At 38.2% G+C, this 21834-nt stretch overlaps 1 protein-coding gene across 2 annotated transcripts in view; it reads right to left on the bottom strand.

Moving 5' to 3' along the window:
• PIGK (phosphatidylinositol glycan anchor biosynthesis class K) overlaps window positions 1-20166 on the bottom strand; it is a 78781-nt gene extending 58615 nt beyond the window's left edge. For both annotated transcript variants that reach the window (XM_036445586.2, XM_036445587.2), the window contains exons 1-4: window positions 20034-20166; window positions 16254-16307; window positions 14643-14734; window positions 1171-1306 (exon numbers count right to left, since the gene is read on the bottom strand). In XM_036445586.2, the coding sequence (XP_036301479.1) occupies window positions 1171-1306; window positions 14643-14734; window positions 16254-16307; window positions 20034-20129 (378 nt within the window). In that variant the 5' untranslated portion in view covers window positions 20130-20166. The remainder of the gene's footprint in view (window positions 1-1170; window positions 1307-14642; window positions 14735-16253; window positions 16308-20033) is intronic.
• Window positions 20167-21834: the final 1668 nt, after the last annotated feature.

The raw sequence follows: 21834 nt of genomic DNA, 5'->3' as shown, positions 1-21834 counted from the left end.
TGTGTCTTACTTTTGATAGACTTGGTAAAAGAAGTCTTTATCAAAGAACACTTCAAATTTTAAACAAATTCACAATCTTTTTTATTATTATTAATTTCAAAGAGGAAGACAGAGGGAGAGATAGAAACATCAAAGATGAGAGAGAATCATTGACTGGCTGCCTCTGGTAGGCCCCACACTGGGGATTTAGCCGACAACCTGGGCATGTGGCCTGATGGGGAATAGAACTGTGACTTCCTGGTTCATAGGTCAATGCTCAACCACTGAGTCAAGTCGGCTGGGCTACAATCTATTCAATTTAAAATAATGCCTCAAGGGAGAAAATATAATATAGTGCCACTATTCAAGTTTACATTTTTATTTTTAATCATACATGCATAAAAACACTAGAAGCATATTAAAAGTGGTTACCTCTAAGTAGTGGAAAATGGGTGAGTTTTTGTTAGTCATTTTAATTTTTCCACAATTAATAAATATATGTACTAAAATTATAAAACTTAAATTTCTTTTATCAAATATGAAAAACAAATAAAGCATTTACTATAAAGGAAAGTTAATATATGAAACCTCACTAAAATCCTATATAATAAAAGGCTAATATGCAAATCTACTGAACAGCGGAACAACCAGTCACTAGGACATGCACTGACCACCAGGGGGCAGATGCTCAATGCAGGAGCTACACCCTGGTGATCAGTGCACGCCCATAGGGGGAGCGCCACTCAGCCAGAAACCGCGCTTATGGCTAGCAAGTGCAACAGTGGTGGCGGGAGCCTCTCCCACCCTCACACAGTGCTAAGGATGTCTGACTGCCAGTTTGGGCCCACTCCCCTGGCTCCAGAACTGCGAGAGGGCACGGGCCAGGCTGAGGGACACCCCCTGCCCCAACAGTGCAGGAATTTCAGGCACCAGGCTTCTAGAACTCTCATGAAAACAAAGATAAAATTATTTTATCCTAAATACATATTTAAAATATTCATGTTATGATAGTTTTACTTATATATTGTTTCCTTAATATGAATTCCAAAGACAGAATCACATCAAGGCTTCAATAACTATTATGTACATAGTTTGAACACAAAGAATAATACTATTTTATTCTACCACTATTTTAGAGCTTAAGAATAACAATAAATACATTTCAAAACTGTTGCCAGATTAAAAATTTACCTCATAACTTCTATAATCTACTTCCACATCATCTCCATAGACATTTAGTTCCATATTCTTGTGACTAAATACTGTAGCTGGCTTGGGATTCCTAGGGTTGCAGGCCATATCATCTGCAAGCATCAGAACAATGTGGCTAGAAAAAAAAATCCAGAAAACATTTAAATAAAACCAAAAAGTTAAAAACAGACACATTTTCTTTATGTCATGTGGAATTGTTTTCATTCTTTCCTTCATTAAAAATAATTTGAAATCATTATTGTTTACATATTTAAAATAATTATTTTTTCATATCCTTATATAGTATAAGTTTTAAAGTATAGAAATTAGAGCAATCTGGCATTAATTTATCTGCAGAACTTGAAGTTACTAATTTAAACTTTTTGCCATATAGCAAGAAGAAGCTGTAGGAACCACACTGTCCTCCCCAAGCATTTAAAAATAAATTAGTAATATGTGACATTCTCAGGACTTACACAGTTCATGTTAAAATATGATATCCCAAAGAATTTGACTGTCAGAAGCACAAATGCTTAAGTATGAAAACATGCAATCCAGAAGCAAGTGCAATCAGTATATCACAGAAATACATCTCCAACCCAATCATTCTTCACTGGCTCCATCTCCCCAATACCACCCACCATCATCTCTTGATTGGACAGCACTAGAATAGCTCCCCATCTAGTTTCCTGCTTCCATTCTCACCTTTTTAAGGTCCTTTCTCCTTATAGCCACCAGGGTGATCTTCCTTAAATAAGTCAAATCATTAAACTTTCTTACTTAAAACTCTCCAAAAACTTGCCACTATAATTAGAGGAAAATCAAAACTCCTTGCATGATCTAAAACGCTCAATTAATGTGGTCTCTTATCTCTCTAGCTTTGTTTGGTCGCTACCATTCACCATGTTCCTTCCATCTACACTGACCTTTCTGTTCTATGAATATTCCAAGCCTTTCCCATTTCAGGGGCTACTGACCAAATTTAGACTTCTCTCCTCCCAAATCTTCATATAATTTCAATCTCAGCTTAGATACTCTATTCTCATTATGTATTTTATAAATACAGGTGATTTATGAATCTGAAATCCCTATCATCTCCCACCACCACCCACATTAGTTTACAAACTCTCTGACGGCAGGCAGGGTTTCATTTATCCTGGCTCACGACTGTAACAATCAGTAACATAACCTGGTATATAGTAGGTATTCAATTAATATTCATTGAGTGAATGAAATATTTTCATTTTTGCATATACTTTCTTTAAGAGAAAATTACAAAATTTCTCTTAAATACTTACCTTTATCTTGCCATTAAAACTGCTGGACATGAATCAGGCAATTATTAATTCTACCCTGTACTTGAGCTTCCCAAACATAAAGGAAAGATTAATTTGGCATATGCAACTAGTTTGGCAGGAGATAACAAGAAGAAAATGTTCTGCTGCATATGTTCCAAATACATTAAAGTTCAAAATTGAATCATTGTGATTTTTCTTGAAAATTGGCTATGTTTGTATTTTGAAAAGGTTCCAACTCCACCACATTCAAAGATCAGATCTTCAGCTGTTACTGATTCATATTCACAAAATGATGAAAATTATTCCCTTAAAATAGAAAATATATCTTATCTTTTTAATAATTTCAGATGATTAGCTTATATTAAATTATCATTAATCATATATTTTTGTTAAAAGCCACTATTAAACAAAACTAAACTGACCTCCCAATCTCAGTCTGAAAATAAAAAGTATCCCTTTAGGCCATGTTTTTGGTTTAAGATTCAATATTTACTCAATGCCAATATCATAAAGAAGTAATACTTGAAGCTTCAAATTATAAATTCAATCAATATTTTTCCTAAAATTTTTAAATCTAATTTTCAATTACAGGTGATATATAACATTATATTAGTTTCAGGTTATCCTACAGATGCTTTTGAGTCTCAGTATAAGCACAATAACCCTATGTTAACATAATCAATACATCATTTAAAAATCATTATGTTTATGGATAGTAAATGAACAACTGGACAGGAAACTGACTGGACCTCAAAGATTTAGAAGTCTAACCACAGACTCTGTTCAGAGTTTCTAAAATGTTCAATTCAGAACTGTTTTCAAAGAAGAAGAAAATTCTCACTTGGTCCAAGTGTTAAATTGTTTGTATAATGATACTTACATATATACATGAAAGTAAACTCCTTGGGTTTATAGTTCTTATAAAATTATAAAAAAAGATAAAATTATAAATTAAACTAATAAAACTACCAAACTAATACTACTTTAAAAACATTAATTCCACTTGAAGGATGATGTGCTTTTGCTAAAATTAAGTGACTACTGTTATATTTAACAGGAGAAAGAGATAACATCAGGCCTGGTTTTACAGTTCATATTTTTCTATATTTTGATATCCACACTACAATATAATTTGATGACATGAGAAGTCTGTTCACAAAAGAACATGTTGTACAAAATGCAATTCATAACTTCCAGACTGCTTACTTTTCAAGAACATCAGCTCTTATATTTAACTACATCTTAGCCAATAAATATTTTTTGAACACCACTTATCATGAGATCTATTCTGACTCCATAGTGTCTTTTTCACTTGCATATCAGGTTAGCATCACAGCAGTTATTTAACTCTTCACTGAGTGGGTATAAAATCACTTCTGGAATTAAGACCTACACAATCTACACTGAAAACATACTACTACACACCTATACATAATAGGTAGTTGTATCTTATTAAAATTAAGACAAATTCGTTCAAATATATTGAATCAATACAATAATATGTAATTCTTACAGACTGGAAATCTTATACTATCAGGTGTGATGACTCAATTTTCCCACTTTATTCAAGCCCCTGCAAAAGCTACATCACAAAACAGAGCATATTGTAATATGGCCTTCTCTCAACACAAAACCAAAAGAAAAAGTGAGCACTGAAGTTATATGAAGTTCAAAGTGGGTTTGAATACAAACAATACATAGTGGTTATTTACATAGATAGTTTTTACATTTTTTTTTAAATCATGCATTCCAGTAAAAGAAAAGAATGTGAAGATAAGCATATATATAAAAAAAAATGTGTGTGTGTGTATCGGTTAACAATGCAGATTTTTTTCAATAGATGCAGTTACACATATGTTGATATATATGCAATTTGATATGTATGCTATTTTATTATATTGACAGCAAGCTTCAAAACTTCACATGTCAAATTTTCTGAAGGTTATACCACTATAGATATTTTTATGCTTAAAAATGTCAAATTTTGTGCCAAAAAAAAGAAGAGCATTTGAAGAAGTTTTAATTCATTACTTTATTTTAAAGAAAAGTGCTGCTGAAAGTTATCATATACTTCAGGAAGCTTATGGTGAACATGCTCTATCTCAAGATACTTGTGAAGGCTGATTTAAATGCTTTAAAAGTGATGATTTCGATGTGAAAGATAAAGAATGTCCAGGTCAACCAAAAGAGTTTGAAGACCAATAATTACAAGCATTATTGGATGAAGATGCGTGTCAAACTCAAAAACAACTTGCAGAAAGATTAAATGTTGATCAGCAAACAATTTCTGATCCTTTACAAGCACTAGGAAAGATTTTAAAGGAAGGAAAATAGGTGCCACATCAACTGAATGAAAGACAAGTGGAAAATCAAAAAGTCATCGGTAAAGTGTTGCTTCAATGGCATGAAAGTACCGTAAGTCTTTTTTGCATTGAATTGTGACTGGTGGCAAAAAGTGGATTTATTTTGAGAATCCCAAATGCACAAAATCATCTGCACTACCTCCACCCTGCAACTGTCCACTGTGGACCTCCTGCCTTGTGGCCACAACCATTGCACCTATGTCACTACCACCTTGGTACCCACTGTATGATCAAGCTGCAATTTTCCATTAGTGAACATATTCCCTATTTGTCATCAGACATTTATGGAGTTTCTGAAGGACATTTCTCTTGTTCTTGTAAAGGTTATGCAGTAGCCAAGCACAGCATAATCTTTACAAGAACAAGAGAAATGTAAAAATTCATTACTATCTCACCAGGAAGCCAAGTAAGAGCAGTTAACCTGTACACAAAAGTGTTGGATGGATATATGCACAACATTTTTCAGCTCTGACCTAGATGGATTAAGTCTCAGTGCACTTCCTTAGTATATAATTATTGAGCATAATTATTGAGCAATAGAAATTATACTAGAGGCTCAGTGCACGAAATTCATGTGGGGTGTGTGGGGGAGGGGGGGAATCCCCCCTTCAGGCCAGTTTGCACCCTCTGCAATCTGGGACCCCTTGGAGGATGTCCAACTGCCGGTTTAGGCCCAGGGATTGAGCCTAAACCGGCAGTCAGACAACCCTCTCACAATCATGGACCACTGGCTCCTCATTGCTCACCTGCCTGCCTGCCTGGTCACCCTAGCTTCCCCCCCTGCCAGTCTAATCGCCCCTCACCCCTCACTGTCTCTGCATGCCAGCCTGATCTCCCTTAACTGCCCCCCCTGCTGGCCTGATTGCCCCTAACTGCCCCCCGCTGCCAGCCATGTCACCCCCAACTGCCCCCTCCCTGCTGACCTGGTCACTCCTAAAGGGCCCCTCCTATCTCCCCCCCCGCCTAGTCAGCCCTCACTTCCCCTCCTGTCCACCTAATGTCCCCTAACTTTCCCCCCTGCCAGCCTGATCACCTCAACTACCCCCCTCTGCTGGCCTAGTTGCCCCCAACTGCCCCCCCTACTGGCATGGTCACCCCCAACTGCCTGGTTGCCCCACGAAATCTGCTGTTCAGATGTTTGGTCATCCCTCATTAAACGCCCTGTCAGCCTGGTCATATGCAGCCACCTTGTGAGGGCGTGAGGATCAATTTTCATATTACCTCTTTATTACATAGGATAATTCCTATTGCTCAATATTATGAACTGAAGATTTGCTTCTTACAGGAGGTTGATTTCGTTTTTCAATAGTCCCAAGTTCAAAGCATTGATAATTTCAAGTGGAATGTGTTGAAGTTTCTTTACATCATTTCTGTATTGATTTTTTAAAATTCTTTTGTAACTAAATTAACAAGGTTTGAATGAACTGCCTCCCGTGAAGTCACAAACAAACCCATATTTCCTTTTATATGCAATACATCCAATGAGACCTTAAGCAAAGTTATTGAGTAAGAGTATATAAAGCAATGTATGACACTGTTCTTAAGGAAAAAGAAGGTATCCCTGTTCTTAAATGGTTTCTGATGAAGGTGCACCACCATCCAAACCAGACTGTTGATGACTGGTTGTCTTATAAAAAAAAAATCAGGTTTTGTGAAAAACATGGTTGCTGTACTGATATTCATTGTGTTGCATCCCGGGAGATCTGCATTCTTCTTACCCTGGCATTAATAGGAGGTAGAATGAAGCATGAAGATGCAGTAAAGATCATAGGACATAAGCACCATGAAGCTTTTAACATCAAGCAGTTATATATTTAGAGAAATATGCTCTCAAATGTCTGTCCTACAGATGTTTCAATGGCCAATAAAACTGGGGTGCCTGATGCTATAGCCTTGAAAGTGTAACTTCTGAAATGACCTAATTTATTGTATAAACTAGCCAAGAAGTTAATTTGGTGAATAAGTCTAAATAAGCTTTTATAGGAGCATTGATAAGCAGTTTTACAAGGTTAGATGCTTGACAGAACCTCTATGTTTGTGCTATGACCAACCTATTAAAACACTTAGTGAAAGATTCTTACTGTTCTGTATTTAAAATGTGCTCATTGTGTGTACCAGTTCACTTTACTAAAATCACACAATATTGAGTTAAGAGTATTTTTTAAATCTATTTCTACTAGATACCCAATGCACGAAATTCATGCAAGGGGCTTTTAGCCCTTGCAGCCCAGCCTTGGTCCAGAAGGTCATCCAGAAGGTCATTCAGCTCTCCAGTCTAATTAACATATCACTCTTTTATTATTATAGGCTAGAGGCCCGATGCACAAAAATTCATGCAAAAATAGGACTTCCTTCCCCTGGTGCCGGCACCAGCTTCCCTCCAGCACCCAGGACCCCGGCCTTCGCTCTGGCCATTGCCTTCTGCCTTCACTCCAGCCGGAGCCATCTTCTGCCTTCGCTCTGGCTGGAGCTGCCTTCCACCTTTGCTCCAGTCCTGCCGCCCTCCTATAGCTCCCTCTACCCCCAATACTCCCCTTCATAGCAGGTGTCCCGCCTCATCCCGGCCGCTCTTTGCCTGCACCTATGTACACTGCCCAGAGGCCTAGAGCGGCCAGGGTGGGGCAGAATGCCTGTGTTGTTACCATGGCAATAGCACAAGCACTGGGCCGCTAACATCTTTGTCGCATCAATTTGCATATTCCCTCCTTACTGGCTGTGGGCGCCACCAGTTTTTGTTGCAGAGTGACAGTCAATATGCATATTCCGTCTTTATTAGATAGAATTCCAGAATCTTATCAATAGTTAAGAAATTTAGACAGAAGAAATACCAAACTATCCGTATAAAACTTGTATATGTTTAGTATCGTAAAACTAAAACCCTAGAAACCATGAATCCGCTAGTTCTTATGTGGTTTATTTCTTCAGTCATTTCAAGCATTGAAAGCAGGGCCTATATAGTTATTTGCTTACTCACTTTATATCTGTATCTCCCACATCCATACCAGTATACGTCAGATTTGCACAACAGATTTTTTTTTTTTTTATCAAGTCATACATTGATTACTTAATGTCTCTCTATAAATCTCATTTTGTGCTGTTAAGGAAAAACTTCCATTATAAAAACCTATGTTTTACAGAAGTACATTTTAAAGTCTCCAAACAAACAAAAAAGAGTAAGCTTTAGAGATAACTTAATATTTGTATTCTGGGGTGCAACTTAAAAGGCAGGGCCTTAAAAAAGCAATGGGAGATGGGATGGCTGTTAAATATTTCTAGTATGATATTGCTTTTGTCTTGTGGAGAATATGTAGAATATGCTCTTTAGTAAATATTTTTAAAGGTAGATTCTTTCTTATTATAATTAAAAACAATGCTCAATCATGAAATTTTTGAAATTCTTCTTTTTCCATACCCATTAGATATTGTTTACCAGCTATTATTTTTGTTTGAAGTGTTCTTTTTTCCCCTTCTCTTCCCACCTCCCTTACAAAAAAGAAGTGGGTTTCTGCCTAGTGAGTGTGGCTCAGTGGTTGAGCACTGACCCATGAACCAAGAGATTACTGGTTTGATTCCTAGTTAGAGTACAGGGCTGGGTTTCAGGCTCAATCCCCAATAGGGGGCTTTTAGGAGGCAGCCAATCAATATTTCTCTCTCATTGATTTCTCTCTCCATCCTTCTCCCTTCCTCTCTTTAAAAAATCAATAAAAATACATTGTTTTAAAAAGTGGGTTTCTGCTAGTAACTGAGCAGATGTCTAATTTTTATATGCTTCTTGAGCAGTGTTACTCAATGTTTGGATACTTGACAATTTATTATGTAATTTATCAAATGGTGATGTGTTCTAATGTTAGTTATTTATAGAGTCTTGTATGGTTATAGTTCTGTGGAAGAAATAATTTGTTCACAAGATTTGTTCACAAGTTCACAAGTTTGTAAAAACCTAGTGTAAGAGTTAAACATCTAACCCGGTGGTGGGCAAACTCATTAGTCAACAGAGCCAAATATCAACAGTACAACAATTGAAATTTCTTTTGAGAGCCAAATTTTTTAAACTTAAACTTCTTCTAATGCCACTTCTTCAAAATAGACTTGCCCAAGGCCGTGGTATTTTGTGGAAGAGCCACACTCAAGAGGCCAAAGAGCCGCATGTGGCTTGCGAGCCACAGTTTGCCGACCACTGATCTAGCCCACGGCTCAGTTGGTTGGATCATGGTCCTGAACATCAAAAGTTTGTGAGTTAGATTCCCAGTCAGGGCACATACTTAGGTTGCAGGTTTGATCCTCAGTCAGAGCATATGCAAAGGCAACTGATTAATGTTTTTCTTTCACATTGGTGTGGTGTGCGTGTGTGTGTGTGTGTGTGTGTGTGTGTGTGTGTGTATCTTTTCCTCTTCCTTCCTCCCTCTAAGATCAATAAAATAAAAAGTTAAACATCTAAATTATTAATGAAATGCAAAAAAGACAATATCTATTAAACTACTTTCTTAAATAAGTATAATCTACTAAACCAGTGGTTGGCAAACTGCGGCTCGCAAGCCACATGCAGCTCTTTGGCCCCTAGAGTGTGGCTCTTCCACAAAATGCCACGGCCTGGGTGAGACTATTTTAAAGAAGTGGCATTAGAAGAAGTTTAAGTTTAAAAAATTTGGCTCTCAAAAGAAATTTCAATTGTTGTACTGTTGATATTTGGCTCTGTTGACTAATGAGTTTGCCCACCACTGTACTAAACAACCATCTTTATCAGTACACAAAATTAACATATGAATATCTGAATATCTATTTTTATTAATTATAACATTGTAGATAGAATTATATAAAGTTATATTTTATTTGCCTAGAATAAACCCTAAAATATAGTTGTAGAATAATCTTCTAATAAGATCTTATTTGGGCCAGCACCGGTTTGGCTCAGTGGATAGAGCGTCAGCCTGTGGACTGAAAGGTCCCGGGTTCGATTCCGGTCAAGGGCATGTACCTTGGTTGCGTGCACATCCCCAGTAGGGGTGTGCAAGAGGCAGCTGGTCGATGTTTCTCTCTCATCAACGTTTCTAACTCTCTATCCCTCTCTCTTCCTCTCTGTGAAAAATCAATAAAATATATTAAAAAAAAAAAAAAAAAAAGATCTTATTTGGGGACAAAGCAAGATGGCGGCTGGCAGGACAAAGGTGAGGTAGAAGGTGTGAGTGAGGGGGTGAAAGGGGAGTGCGTGAACTTGTGGTGTGTATGTGTGTGTATGTGTGTGTATGAGAGTAAGAAACAGTTAGATTCTGTAGGAGTATCAGGGGCTGGCAGACCAGGCTCTCCTGGACAGGCGGGCACTCCCCAGGCTACGGTACACCATCTTGGAACCCATTATCAACACCACCCAGACTAGCCTTGGACACTACCTGGGACCCTGCAGCCACACTAGACAAAGTGGTGCTGCCTCGCCCACAGACCTGCAGACCCCAGGACATCCACCTCCAAGGGCGCACAGCTCCTGCAGCAGAAACTCAGACTTCTCCCCCAGCTGCCGACCACCGGACACCGCGGTGACACCACTCCAGCACATGACAACCCCCGCATCCCTCCACCCGGCAGGCAGCTCCTGGGTGCCTCTGTGAGCTGCCACTGGGCACTCATGTACCTAACCAAGGGTGCACGATCCCACAAAAAGAACTGGGATTTCCACCACCCCAGCTGTCAACCTCCAAACACTGTGTCGCCCAGGCAGGCAGCTCCTGGGTGCCTCTGTGAGCCACCACTGGGCACACATATCCAACCAAGGGCACATGGCTCCCTAAGCCAGTGTTTTTCAACCTTTTTTGGGCAAAGGCACACTTGTTTCATGAAAAAAATCACGAGGCACACCACCATTAGAAAATGTTAAAAAATTTAACTCTGTGCCTATATTGACTATATATAAAGTAATTCTCTTGAATAGGAATCAAATAAACACAAAGAAAGTATTTTATAATTACTTTATTATGAAATATTAAGTAAACAAAATAGTGAAAAATTATAAAATTCTTGTCTTGTCTGCACCTACAGCACACCAGGCAACATCTCGCGGCACACTAGTGTGCCACGGAACAGCGGTTGAAAAACGCTGCCCTAAGCAGAGGGCTTCCTCCTCCCGGCTGCCTGCTCCCGGACACCTAAGTGAGTTCCTGAGGACTTGCTTCCCCGGAAAAGGTCACGCTGTTTAAGCCATGATCCTGAGATTTCCATATCCCCAGCGGCTTGCTCATGGACCCCCTCATGATTCGCAGAGGGAGATCGCTTTGGCCAGAGTCCCACTGTCTCAACCGCAGACTACAGGGCACCTGTCAGGAGCTCCAGGCCCTCATAGTGAGTTGCAGAGTGACACTACCCCAGCAAGAGTCACATAACACCGGCCAAAGTCACAATACTTGAGCCTCAGGCCCAGAGACCCCTTTCTCCCAGGCTGTGGACTCCGGCGTCTCACAGTGAGCACATACCAGTGAGACCTCAGGCAACCCTGACCACAAGAGCCAGAACCATGATCACATCCAAAACAGCTTGCACAACGAGGCTAGGGGTAAGTCACATTGCCAGACAATCCATGACAAGATTTCATCCACAAACGAGAAACTAACATTCAAGAATCAACTACATCAGGAGAACCCACATATAATACATCAAGTAGAGGGCTCCACTAGATCACCAAGCTCAGGACTGCACGACTGAGATCATAAACTACATAGCACTACCCAAAAAAAAAAGCCCAGGTAGCAAAGAAATTGGATTTAAGACATAGGAACAATTAAAACATTATAGCAAAAAAGGGAGGGACAAAAATACAATCCCAAAAGGAAAGGAAAGGAATTAAAAGAAATGGAGGAAAGTAACTTGTAAGAAAAAGAATCTGGAGTAATGGGTATAAGGATACTCAAATGTCTAGATGACAAATACACACATCTCATTACGAATTATAAAGAGCTGAATGAGAATGTCACCAACATGAAAAGGAATCAAGAGGAAATAAAGCTAAGCAACTACATAGCTGCAATAAAGAACACAATGGAAGGCTTCAACAGTAGATTGAAGAGGCTGAGGACCCCATCAGCAAGTTAGAGACATGGTAGAAAAAAAACACACAAGCAGAGCACCAACTGGAAAAAAAACTTAAAAAGCAGGAGGAGAATCTAAGGGAGCTTTGGGACAACACCAAATGAAACATCATCTCATAATAGGGATGTCAGAAAGAGAAAAAGCTGAGCAAGGAATAGAAAACCTGTTTGAACAAATAATGACTGAAAACTTCCCTGATATTGGGAAGAAAAAGGCCACACAAGTCCAAAAAGCACACAGAGCCCCAAACAAGATGAACCCAAAAAGACCTACACCAATACACATCATAATCAAATTGGCAAACAATGACAAAGTAAGATTCTTAAAGGCTGACAGAAAGTTATGTACAAGGAATCTCCCATTAGACTACCAGATTCTCAACAGAATACTTTAACAATAAATAAATGCCATCTATGCCAGTTTAAAAAAAAAAAAAAAAAAAAGATCTTATTTGATTATCCTTTACTTCCATATAATTGAGAAAAATTGACAGCTTAGGTAAATTAAGTTCTACTTAATATGGATTACCTCTACCACATACCCAAGGGAACAGTTACAAAGTGCACAAAAGTCAAATTCCTTTGTAAAAGCAGAGTGTTGTTAACCCTTTACCCACATCTTATTCTAGTCAGGCTCTCTTAATTGCAAGGAATCACTAAAACTAGTTTAAAGAAGGAAAATAAATATTGGAATGGTACACAATTTAACAGAAAGTCAAGAATAAGGCTTTAGCGATGATAGAACTTAAAAATAGTTTTAGATATGTCAACATTAAAAATTTGTGGAATGTTACAGATCCCAGTGTTTTATCATTAACATGACTCATGCAAGCATCTGCTCTTTCTCCTTTTCCTACTAATAAGCATACTGTTCCTATCTAGTCTGTACCCCCAACCAGACTGATGAACCAAGTAGATTCATCCCATGCAGGTATTATTTCCCCTTATAGACAAGGGCACTAAAGCTGAGAGAGAGTCAGTAATTTGTCCAAGATTTTTTTTAAAGACAGCACTTTCTTTCTCAGGTTTACCAAAAGTCTGATGATATAGCAGGAAGTAAAACATGTAAGTAGGAACCACAGGCACAGCAAAAAATTGCCTTCTGTCTCAGTGGGGAGAACTCTGAGGGATGCTCCCCCCAGTGACTGTTCTGGAGTCCTCTGACCTGAATGGTTTCTCACTCTCTAGGTTCAGGACCACAAAGGTGAGAAACTAGGGAAATAGAGGGGAGCTGTAGCCACTTACTCATATCCTTCTCTCATATATCTTTTGCATTGCTTCTTTGATTTGGTAGCAACAAGAAGCAAAAGCAACATGTCAAACCATAATTCCTGACCATTTCTGAAGTTAGACTAGACTTTGTGGTCTGGTCTAACTTAATAACAGAATCAATATCTAAACTAATGCAATCTGACTCTAGAGTGTTTTGTTGTTGTTGTTGTTGTTTGTTTTTTTGTTTTGTTTTGTTTTGTTTTGCCTCCATGCTATGCATTACATCCCTAGAGTTTGTTAATCATATAACTGAAAATTTGTACCTATAAATCACCTTCCCCCATTTCATTCATCCCACCTCTGGCAACCATCAATATCTGTTCTCTCAATCTTTGAGTTTAGCTTTTTTTTAGATTCCATTTATAAGTGTAATCATACAGTACCATCTTTTATTTCCATGTCTTGGCTATTGTAAATAATACTGCAATAAACATGATGGTAGATATATCTTTTTAAGTTAGTGTTTTCAATTCCTTCAGGTAAAATTGCTGGATGATTCAGTAGTTCTATTCTTAATTTTTTGAGGAACCTCCACACTGTTTTCCATAGTGGCTGTACCAACTTACATTCTCACCAACATGCACAAGGGTTTCCTTTTTTCCACATCCTTGCCAATACTTGTTATCATGTCTTTTTTAATAACAGCCATTCTAACAAGTGGTAAGTGATAGCCCATTATGGTTTTCATTTGCATTTCCCGGATGGTTAATAATATTTAGCACCTTTTTATGGACCTGTTGGCCATCCGTAGTTTTTCGTGCTCCACCTACCCCCATGGAGCACTGACAAGGGCACGTCATCTATGCTGACAATATCACATCCTCCCAAGGGCTCTAAATTAAGAGCTAGAGACTAAGAAGCTGGGACAACAAAGGTTGGGTTTTGGCAGCAGGCAGCAGTACCAACATTAAGTTTCCAAGGCAATGGTAGTATAATAGCTATACAGAAGCTGAGTCTAGACTTCAGCAACTCACGGCTGCACTGTTATCACGGGAATGGTTTTATGTCTGTTTTTAGAAATGTCTTCTCTGCTACCCAGTCTTCCCTGTTTCTGACTATTTACAGCCTTCCCATCAATTTGGGAAACATACTAATCAATATGCTCTCCATAAATTCCTTTTCTACTTCAACCAGTCAGAATTGTCTTTTCTTGTCTACAGTCAAAACCCCACACTGAGGCATTTAATGATTATATAAATGACACTAAATAATTGTACTTTATCAAAATGTTTACCTTAGTATTGATTGATGTTTTACATAATTTGCCATTATGGTCTTAAGTAAGTTACACATGGTTGTATGTCCTAACAACAATAATTTAAAAAAAACAAAACAAAAAAACAAAAACAAAAAAACTTAGCTTCCTTATCTTTTTTAAAAACAACACAAAAATGCAAATGTAATAACAATCATCTAAGAGTGATTTTCACTGAAGTTCAAAGTTACTCTTTATTATGAATAATTACCTGTCAGGAATGCCTAGCCTCTTCACACTTCTATACACAGAAAGTGTATTTGCAACATGTCGATAATTAAACCAGAAACGGGATGTACACACCTAGAGTATTAAAACCAATATGTTATTTTTATGAATCAAAATAAATCACAAAGGTACAGAATTATTTCTCTGTAGGTAGGATAAAAAGATGCCTAAATAAAGAGAATATCATAACTCAGGCTTAAGAACAGCAAAGCACGTAAAGAATTGTCAATAAAACCAATCGAGAGAGAGAGAGAGAGAGAGAGAGAGAGAGAGAGAGAGAGAGAGAGAGATCTTTTATAACTAGCATTAAATAAAAAAAGCCACTCAGCTTAAGAGAAAAAAAATCTTTGGGGAATTCAATCAAATAATGAACCAACTTAGTTACCCTCAATTTATGTGACTCTAGAAAGTTCCTGTTTCTAAAGATTCAATTCTTTAAAATCAAAGAGAGTGTGCATAATCCCATCACAGAATTGGGTTATATAAGATTCCTTTTACTCTAGATTTCTTCCTAATTTTAGTTGTGAAAATTATAGACATAACATACAAAACAGTTTTATATGTACATAATGTGTTTGCTATAAAGCTGTTAAACTGAACAGAAAACTAGAAACAATGCAAAATAGTTTTACACTTAAAAACTCCTTGTAGAATGCTTTGTAGAATGGCATTTTTTAAAAAAAAATTCATAAAAATGATATAAAAATAACTAGAAAAATCTAATGCCATTATCTCAAAAGTCAGCCCTCTTGAGAATCCATTCCAAAAGAAGTAACAGAGATTGGGGTCAAGTATTAATATACCTACCCATCAAGCATCCTCCTACCTCCTACCACATGCCTCTGCTAATAGTGTGTAAGTACAATAGTTTTAAGAATAGCATAAATGTTCTTGCCCTGCAAACAGAAAGGAACTACAAGTTTTTTTTATTAAAATAAATGTTCAACTTAGAATCCAACAAAAAAAACTAAATTTTTTTACTACATAAAAAGTAAAACTTCATATGTGAAAAATAGCATAAAATCCTAACTTAAAAGAAAAACTTGAAACAATCATAACACAATAACCTGATTTTGAAAAGTAGGCAAAGGATGAGAGCAATGGACAGTAAAACTCTCAAAGATGCTCAACTTCTATTATAATTTAAAAAGCACAAATCAAAGTGATAGGTATCCAAAAGTCTGGCAATTCATAGAATTGGCAAAAGTGCAGGAAAATGAATACTCATATTCTACTGATGGGAACATAAACTAAAATAAATTTTCTAAGAGGCAATATGCAATATACATCAAGTTTGAAAATATACTTATCTTTTGATTTAGCTCCTATCAGTATCCAAAAATATGTATTTAATGTTTTTCACTATAACACTACCTGTATTAGCCAAAACCAAAAAGCTAGAAACAAAATCACCACCCATCAGAAGCAAAGAATCTACAGGTTCCCTAACTTGAGCAGAAATAGTATAATGTATGTCTGAACCAATTTGTAATATGATATAATAAATTTTATTTTTAAATTTTTTATTTACACAAAATTTCTCAGACACATATCTAAGTGAATAGCATGGTATACCTTCATAGAATTTACTTACCAAAACAGCCCAGTTGTTTGTGTGGCCACTTCTAAAGAACTGCTCTGCTTGTTCCTAGCAGTCAAACAATAGCAAAAAGATTAGAAGAAAGCCACATTTCCCAGAGTAAGACTGGTAAAGGACAGTCAAGATCCATGGTGTTTTTACAGTTATAATAACAATAAGTTATCATTATGTAAGTTAATAAAGATGCTAGGTTTTGACTCTAGGAAGGACCGATAGAGTTTTATTTTCTGTTAGGGGGCATTATTTTAGGGATGGACTGTTTATTTCTATTCCAGTCATTTCTTCCTTATATGCTTCTAGTTTTCCATTCAGTCTTCCAATTGTGAATGACTTATTTCATATCCTGGTTCTAAACATAACAATTAATAACCTTCCTATTGAAATTTCATTCAATATTCATTCGTACTCTGCGCTGGGTGCTTCCAATTACTTCATTTGAACTTACCAATATATTTGATTGAGCACATTCTCTGGCATGCTGTCATGTATCACTTCACTAATCTGTTAAAGTGAATCTGTATTGTATTTGCTGGCAAGCAACATTAAAAACCTCAGCATCCAGATACCTAATGAACATGATTTTTATTATATTGTATATTAAAAGGACAATGAATATAAACCATAATGACCTCAGATCTGCTCCCAAGCAGTATTACTAGAACAGTCAAACTGCCTGGATCCAAATCTGGGTCCTATTAACTTATTACTTGTATAAACTTAGAAAAGCTGTTTAACTTCTCTGCATCGCCATTTCTCCTTATATAAAATGATGTTACACAGACTCACAGAATATAATAGGATTGGTAACTGGAACCTAGTAATAGTATAATTTATGTTAGTTGTTTTAATTTTCAACTGGCAAGAAAATTTCAGGGGGAATGAAAATTTTTTTAAATCACTCAAATGTGTTTGTGCACAAATAGACATACACACACACACACACACACACACACACACACACACACACATTTATTTTTAACCATTCTCAACAGCTATCTATATGCTTTTAAAAAAGCAATGTGCTATAGTATATAAAGCACTGGTTTAGGGATTTGAAGATCTGAGTTTTAGCCCAGATCCTATCCCTCACCTGTGAGACTGGGGTAAGTCATTCAGCTCTTTAGATGTAATTTTCCTCAAGCAGAAAATGAGAGCTGAATGTCCTTTCCAGCTACAAAATTCTTGGATCATTAGGACTTCAGGGAAAAAGTTGAGATAGCAAAACTCTTTTGTGATTTTTTAGACAATATAGGCACTGCAAAGTTACTCATTCATTCTACTTATAATTGGTGGGGCACCAGTTATGTGCCAGATACCATGTAATATAAAGTGATATAAAAATCATTGAAGAGCATGCTTTCTCTCAAGAATCCGAGTTCAATACAGAAGACAAGCTGCACATTACATTATAATGTAATTCATTCATTCATTCACTCATCACTTCATGGGGCGCCATGTGCCAGTCACTGTCCCGAGTGCTCAGAATACAATGTTGGGCAAAAACAATCAGAGTGCTTGCCTCCAAACAGGTTACTATCCAATTTTCTAGACATAATAAGCAGATGACAACCTATCAATTCTATCAAGGTAAGATAAACAGTATCATGAAAGAGTGTAAGAAGGGGAAATGACCTAATCTGGGGGTTACGATGTGGAGAGGTTTAGGGAAGGTTTCCCTAGAGAAGTGACATTTGGGTTAGAATCCAAAAGAAGAAAAGAGGAAAGACAGTTCCAGACAAAGGGAATATTGGCCCTAATGGCAGGTGGGGCATAAAGGTGTTAAGAAACTGAAAAAAAGATGAGCATAACTAAAAGTTTGAGAGAGAGAACTGGGGGTGCGGGTAGGGGCCAAAGTATGCAGGGCTTTGTATATGGAGTCATAATAGAGGTTTTGTCCTTTATTCTTAGAGTAATGTTAAGGTGTACATGGGCCACATGATCAGATTTGCATTTTTAAAAGTTATTCTGGCTGTAACCTGGAGAATAGACTGAAGGGAAGGGAAGAAAGAGAATGACTTGATGTGGACCAGTGGTCAGCAAGCTGCGGCTTGTGAGCCACATGCAGCTCTTTGGCCCTTTCGTGGCTCTTCCACGAAATACCACGGCCTGGGCGAGTCTATTTTGAAGAAGTGGCATTAGAAGAAGTTTAAGTTTAAAAAATTTGGCTCTCAAAGAAATTTCTTTCATTGTACTGTTGATATTTGGCTTGTTGACTAATGAGTTTGCTGACCATTGATATGGACTAGTTAGGGAGCCATGGCACTCCAAGTGAAAAATGATGGAATAATTGATAAAACAAAGCTTACATGAGTTATAATCGATGAATGCTACGCAAGCTTAATGTACAAATTTCAATGGTAATATCAAAGAAAAGGGATAGGGGAAGGTTCTACAGAGGTTATGCATTTACTGCATCTTACTAAAGGGACAGAAGAAACAGGAGGTATAAAGCATGGAAATGTGAAAAAGCACAGTAACAATCAAAAGGAAAAAAAGAAAAAGAGTAATGGCATCCAAAATGAAGTATACAAGATAATCCAGTAGAATAAAGGAGGAAAGTAGAACTCTTATTCATATTACCTCAAAAATATGCTTTATAAATGTTGAATATATAAATTAGCAGTAGTTTATGAAGAGAGAGAGAGAAGAGAAGAGAAGAGAAGAGAAGAGAAGAGAAGAGAAGAGAAGAGAAGAGAAGAGAAGAGAAGAGAAGAGAAGAGAAGAGAAGAGAAGAGGAAGTGCATGCTCAATATCCTTTTAAAGTTTGCAGTTCACTGATCTAAATTCATTGTTCTGAGGTGGTGGGCAGAATGGGTTCCAATATGAAAGCTGGAAAAGTAGACAGAGGCCAGAGCATGATGTTAACTTTATTCCCAGCATACACTGGGAAAGATTCAGTCAGAAGAATAACCTGATCAGGTTTACGTTTTATGAAGACTAATCTAGCAACTAAGTGAGGGGAGTTTGGAAGCCTGGGAGAAAACAAGATAAAGCAATTGCAGTAATTGCACTAGTCTAGGCAGGAAATTACCAGGATTGCATTAAGCCAGTGGAACTAAACAGGTAAAAGCAATTTTAAAAGTTCAGCACACAGAACTTAGTTTTGATTAAAAAGTGGGATCAAGGGAGGTGTTTATTTATTTTATTTTATTTTTAAGCCCCAGGCTTCCAGCTTAGGAGCAATCCCTAAGATTTGGGAGCAGACAGGAGACACTACTTGGGACACAGACTTTCAAATGCCTGCGGACTACACGGGCCCCTTCACTAGCCTGAAACGCAGGCCTGGAAATGATGCTAGAGATCAAGACTGCAGACCTGGGGAAGGTGTTTCTTCTCAGAGTGCAGGAGGCAGGGAAAGCTTTCTAAGAGGCCAGAACGTCCTGCGAGTCAAAACCAAGACACCGTACCCATCCGCCCCCCGTCCCAGCGGCGCCGAGTGTAACAGCAGGAAGGGCTGCGCTCGGAGCGCGCCTGTCAGCGGCAGGGCATGCACCCTGGGCGCCAGGGATCGGATCCTCGCCCCTCTCCCGGAATTTGGTTCTTTACACTCGTTGTTTTTTTGTGTGTTTTTTTAAAGGCTGAAATAGACTGCGAGTGTCCTGCCCCGGGCCCGGAGACACCCTCCCCGCATCCCCGGCGGCAGCCCAGTAAGAGGCGAAGGGACTCCGGGAGGCTTCCCTCGGCTTCTGTGTATTGGGCATCGGCGGGGCGCTCACGGCGCCGACAACGCTGTCCTCCCGGGGCCCAGTCGCTCGGGGGGGCCCTGACTCCTACCTCGAACTGACTAGTGGCCACGCTGCCGAGGGACAAGAGCAGCAACCCTGCCAGGACAGCCACGCCCCGCCGGGTAGAAGAGTAGGTGACGGCCATGTTTGCCGGCTTCAGCCTCCGGAGGCACCTGGAGGGGGCGGGGCGAGTGCCGTAAAGCAGAGCGGGGGCGGGGCTTGCGTGCTTTTGCGACACCCGCCTCCTCTCCTGGTGGCCGGATTGTGGCCACTCTCCAAATCTGGAGTTTCCCAGGATTTCTGGGCGAAGAGAGAGGGAATCGAACCTTTGACTTTATTGCATTTTCAATTTTGGACATTGTGAAATAGGTATACAAGTTTGAAATACAAGTTTGAAAGGTGAGAAAGACAAACCTGTGATCCCACAAGCTCTCAGGAGCTAATTCCTTTTTTGCGTAGTGCTGCCAATTCTTTGAATATATGAAGCCGGATATGGTGGGAAGAGCAAGCATGTTAGCACAAAAAGATGATTGATTGGATCATTTGCAAAGTAGAAAGATAGGTGGGTGCTGCAACACGATTGAGCTCTATTGCTTATTGAAAGTATGAACATGGAGACGTTAGTTACGTTTTTGTTTCTTCAGTAAATGTGGAGCTAAGTCATCTAAAAGACAGTTTGAGGACTTAATAAGGTCGTGTATATTTGTTCAATGATGTTCATTATATGTATTCAATTTTAAATTGTATTTTTCAAATAGCATGGCATAAACATGTGTTTATGCTGTCTCAACCTGTAAGAATATTTATAGTTTATTTAAGCCAAATTGATGACAATTGCCGGGAGGCAAAATCTCAATGGTTTGAGAAATGTTCCAGAGAATGGAAGTTTTGCACCTTATTTTATATTATATATTAGAATCAGAGAAGAACTAAGAGGGTTAAATGAAATCCACTGGTAATAGATTAGGGAGGCAGGAGAAAGCAAAACGGGAACATGTCTGGGACTGGATTAAAGATAAAACGAATAAACACATACTTCTTTTACATTGGTGGGTACAGGATAGTTAACAATTAACATGATAACAATAATAATAAGGAGTTCTGTGATCTCTTGCTCTAGTGCACATGTGTCAAACACAAGGCCCGCGGGCCAAATCCGTCCCGCCAGGCCTTGCAATGTGGCCCGCACCACGCTGTCATCACTGCACTCCGCTGCGTTTCCATCACAATGACAGTTTATGACTGTTCAGTAAACCATTCGGCCCACAATTTAGGCTGGATTTTAGATTTTGGCCCCTTCTCTGATTGAGTTCGACACCCCTACTCTAGTGGAAGTGTGCCCTTGGGTTCTGGAAAAAGGAAATTACCCTGCTATTTTTTCACAGAACTTATTACTAAAATACAATAGGCAGGCTAAGTTAAGGTAAAGACTGATTTTTGTCAAGGAAGATACCAGCCTGGGATATGACCAAATGCCATGACTCGCTTTCAGTTAGGAAATTTTAGTTTCAGACCATCCTATGTGGTTACTGTAGGACTCTTGAGTTTATAGGGCCTTCCATGCAAGCCTCCACTGAGCTTCTCAGGTTTAGTATGTGGCCTCTTTTGTGTCCACAGATGCTTCATAATCTTCATCATTTTAACACTTAGTGGTAACATGGAATTCCATCCCTATGGATGCCTTAGCCAAATTGCCCTTCAAGTGGACAATACAAAGTTTCTAGGCTTTATTATAAAAATAATATTGTAGAGTATCTTTGTGTGTTGTCTTTCACATTTGTTGAAATGTTTTCTTTGGATAATTTTTCTATATTGAAAATCTTGAGCTAAAAGATATAAAAATGTTAGTG

The sequence above is a fragment of the Pipistrellus kuhlii genome, unplaced genomic scaffold, assembly GCF_014108245.1.
Source record: "Pipistrellus kuhlii isolate mPipKuh1 unplaced genomic scaffold, mPipKuh1.p scaffold_m20_p_2, whole genome shotgun sequence".
Lineage (NCBI taxonomy): Eukaryota > Metazoa > Chordata > Mammalia > Chiroptera > Vespertilionidae > Pipistrellus > Pipistrellus kuhlii.
The sequence above is the reverse complement of the archived record's forward strand: the minus strand, read 5'-3'. Positions and strand labels throughout refer to the sequence as shown.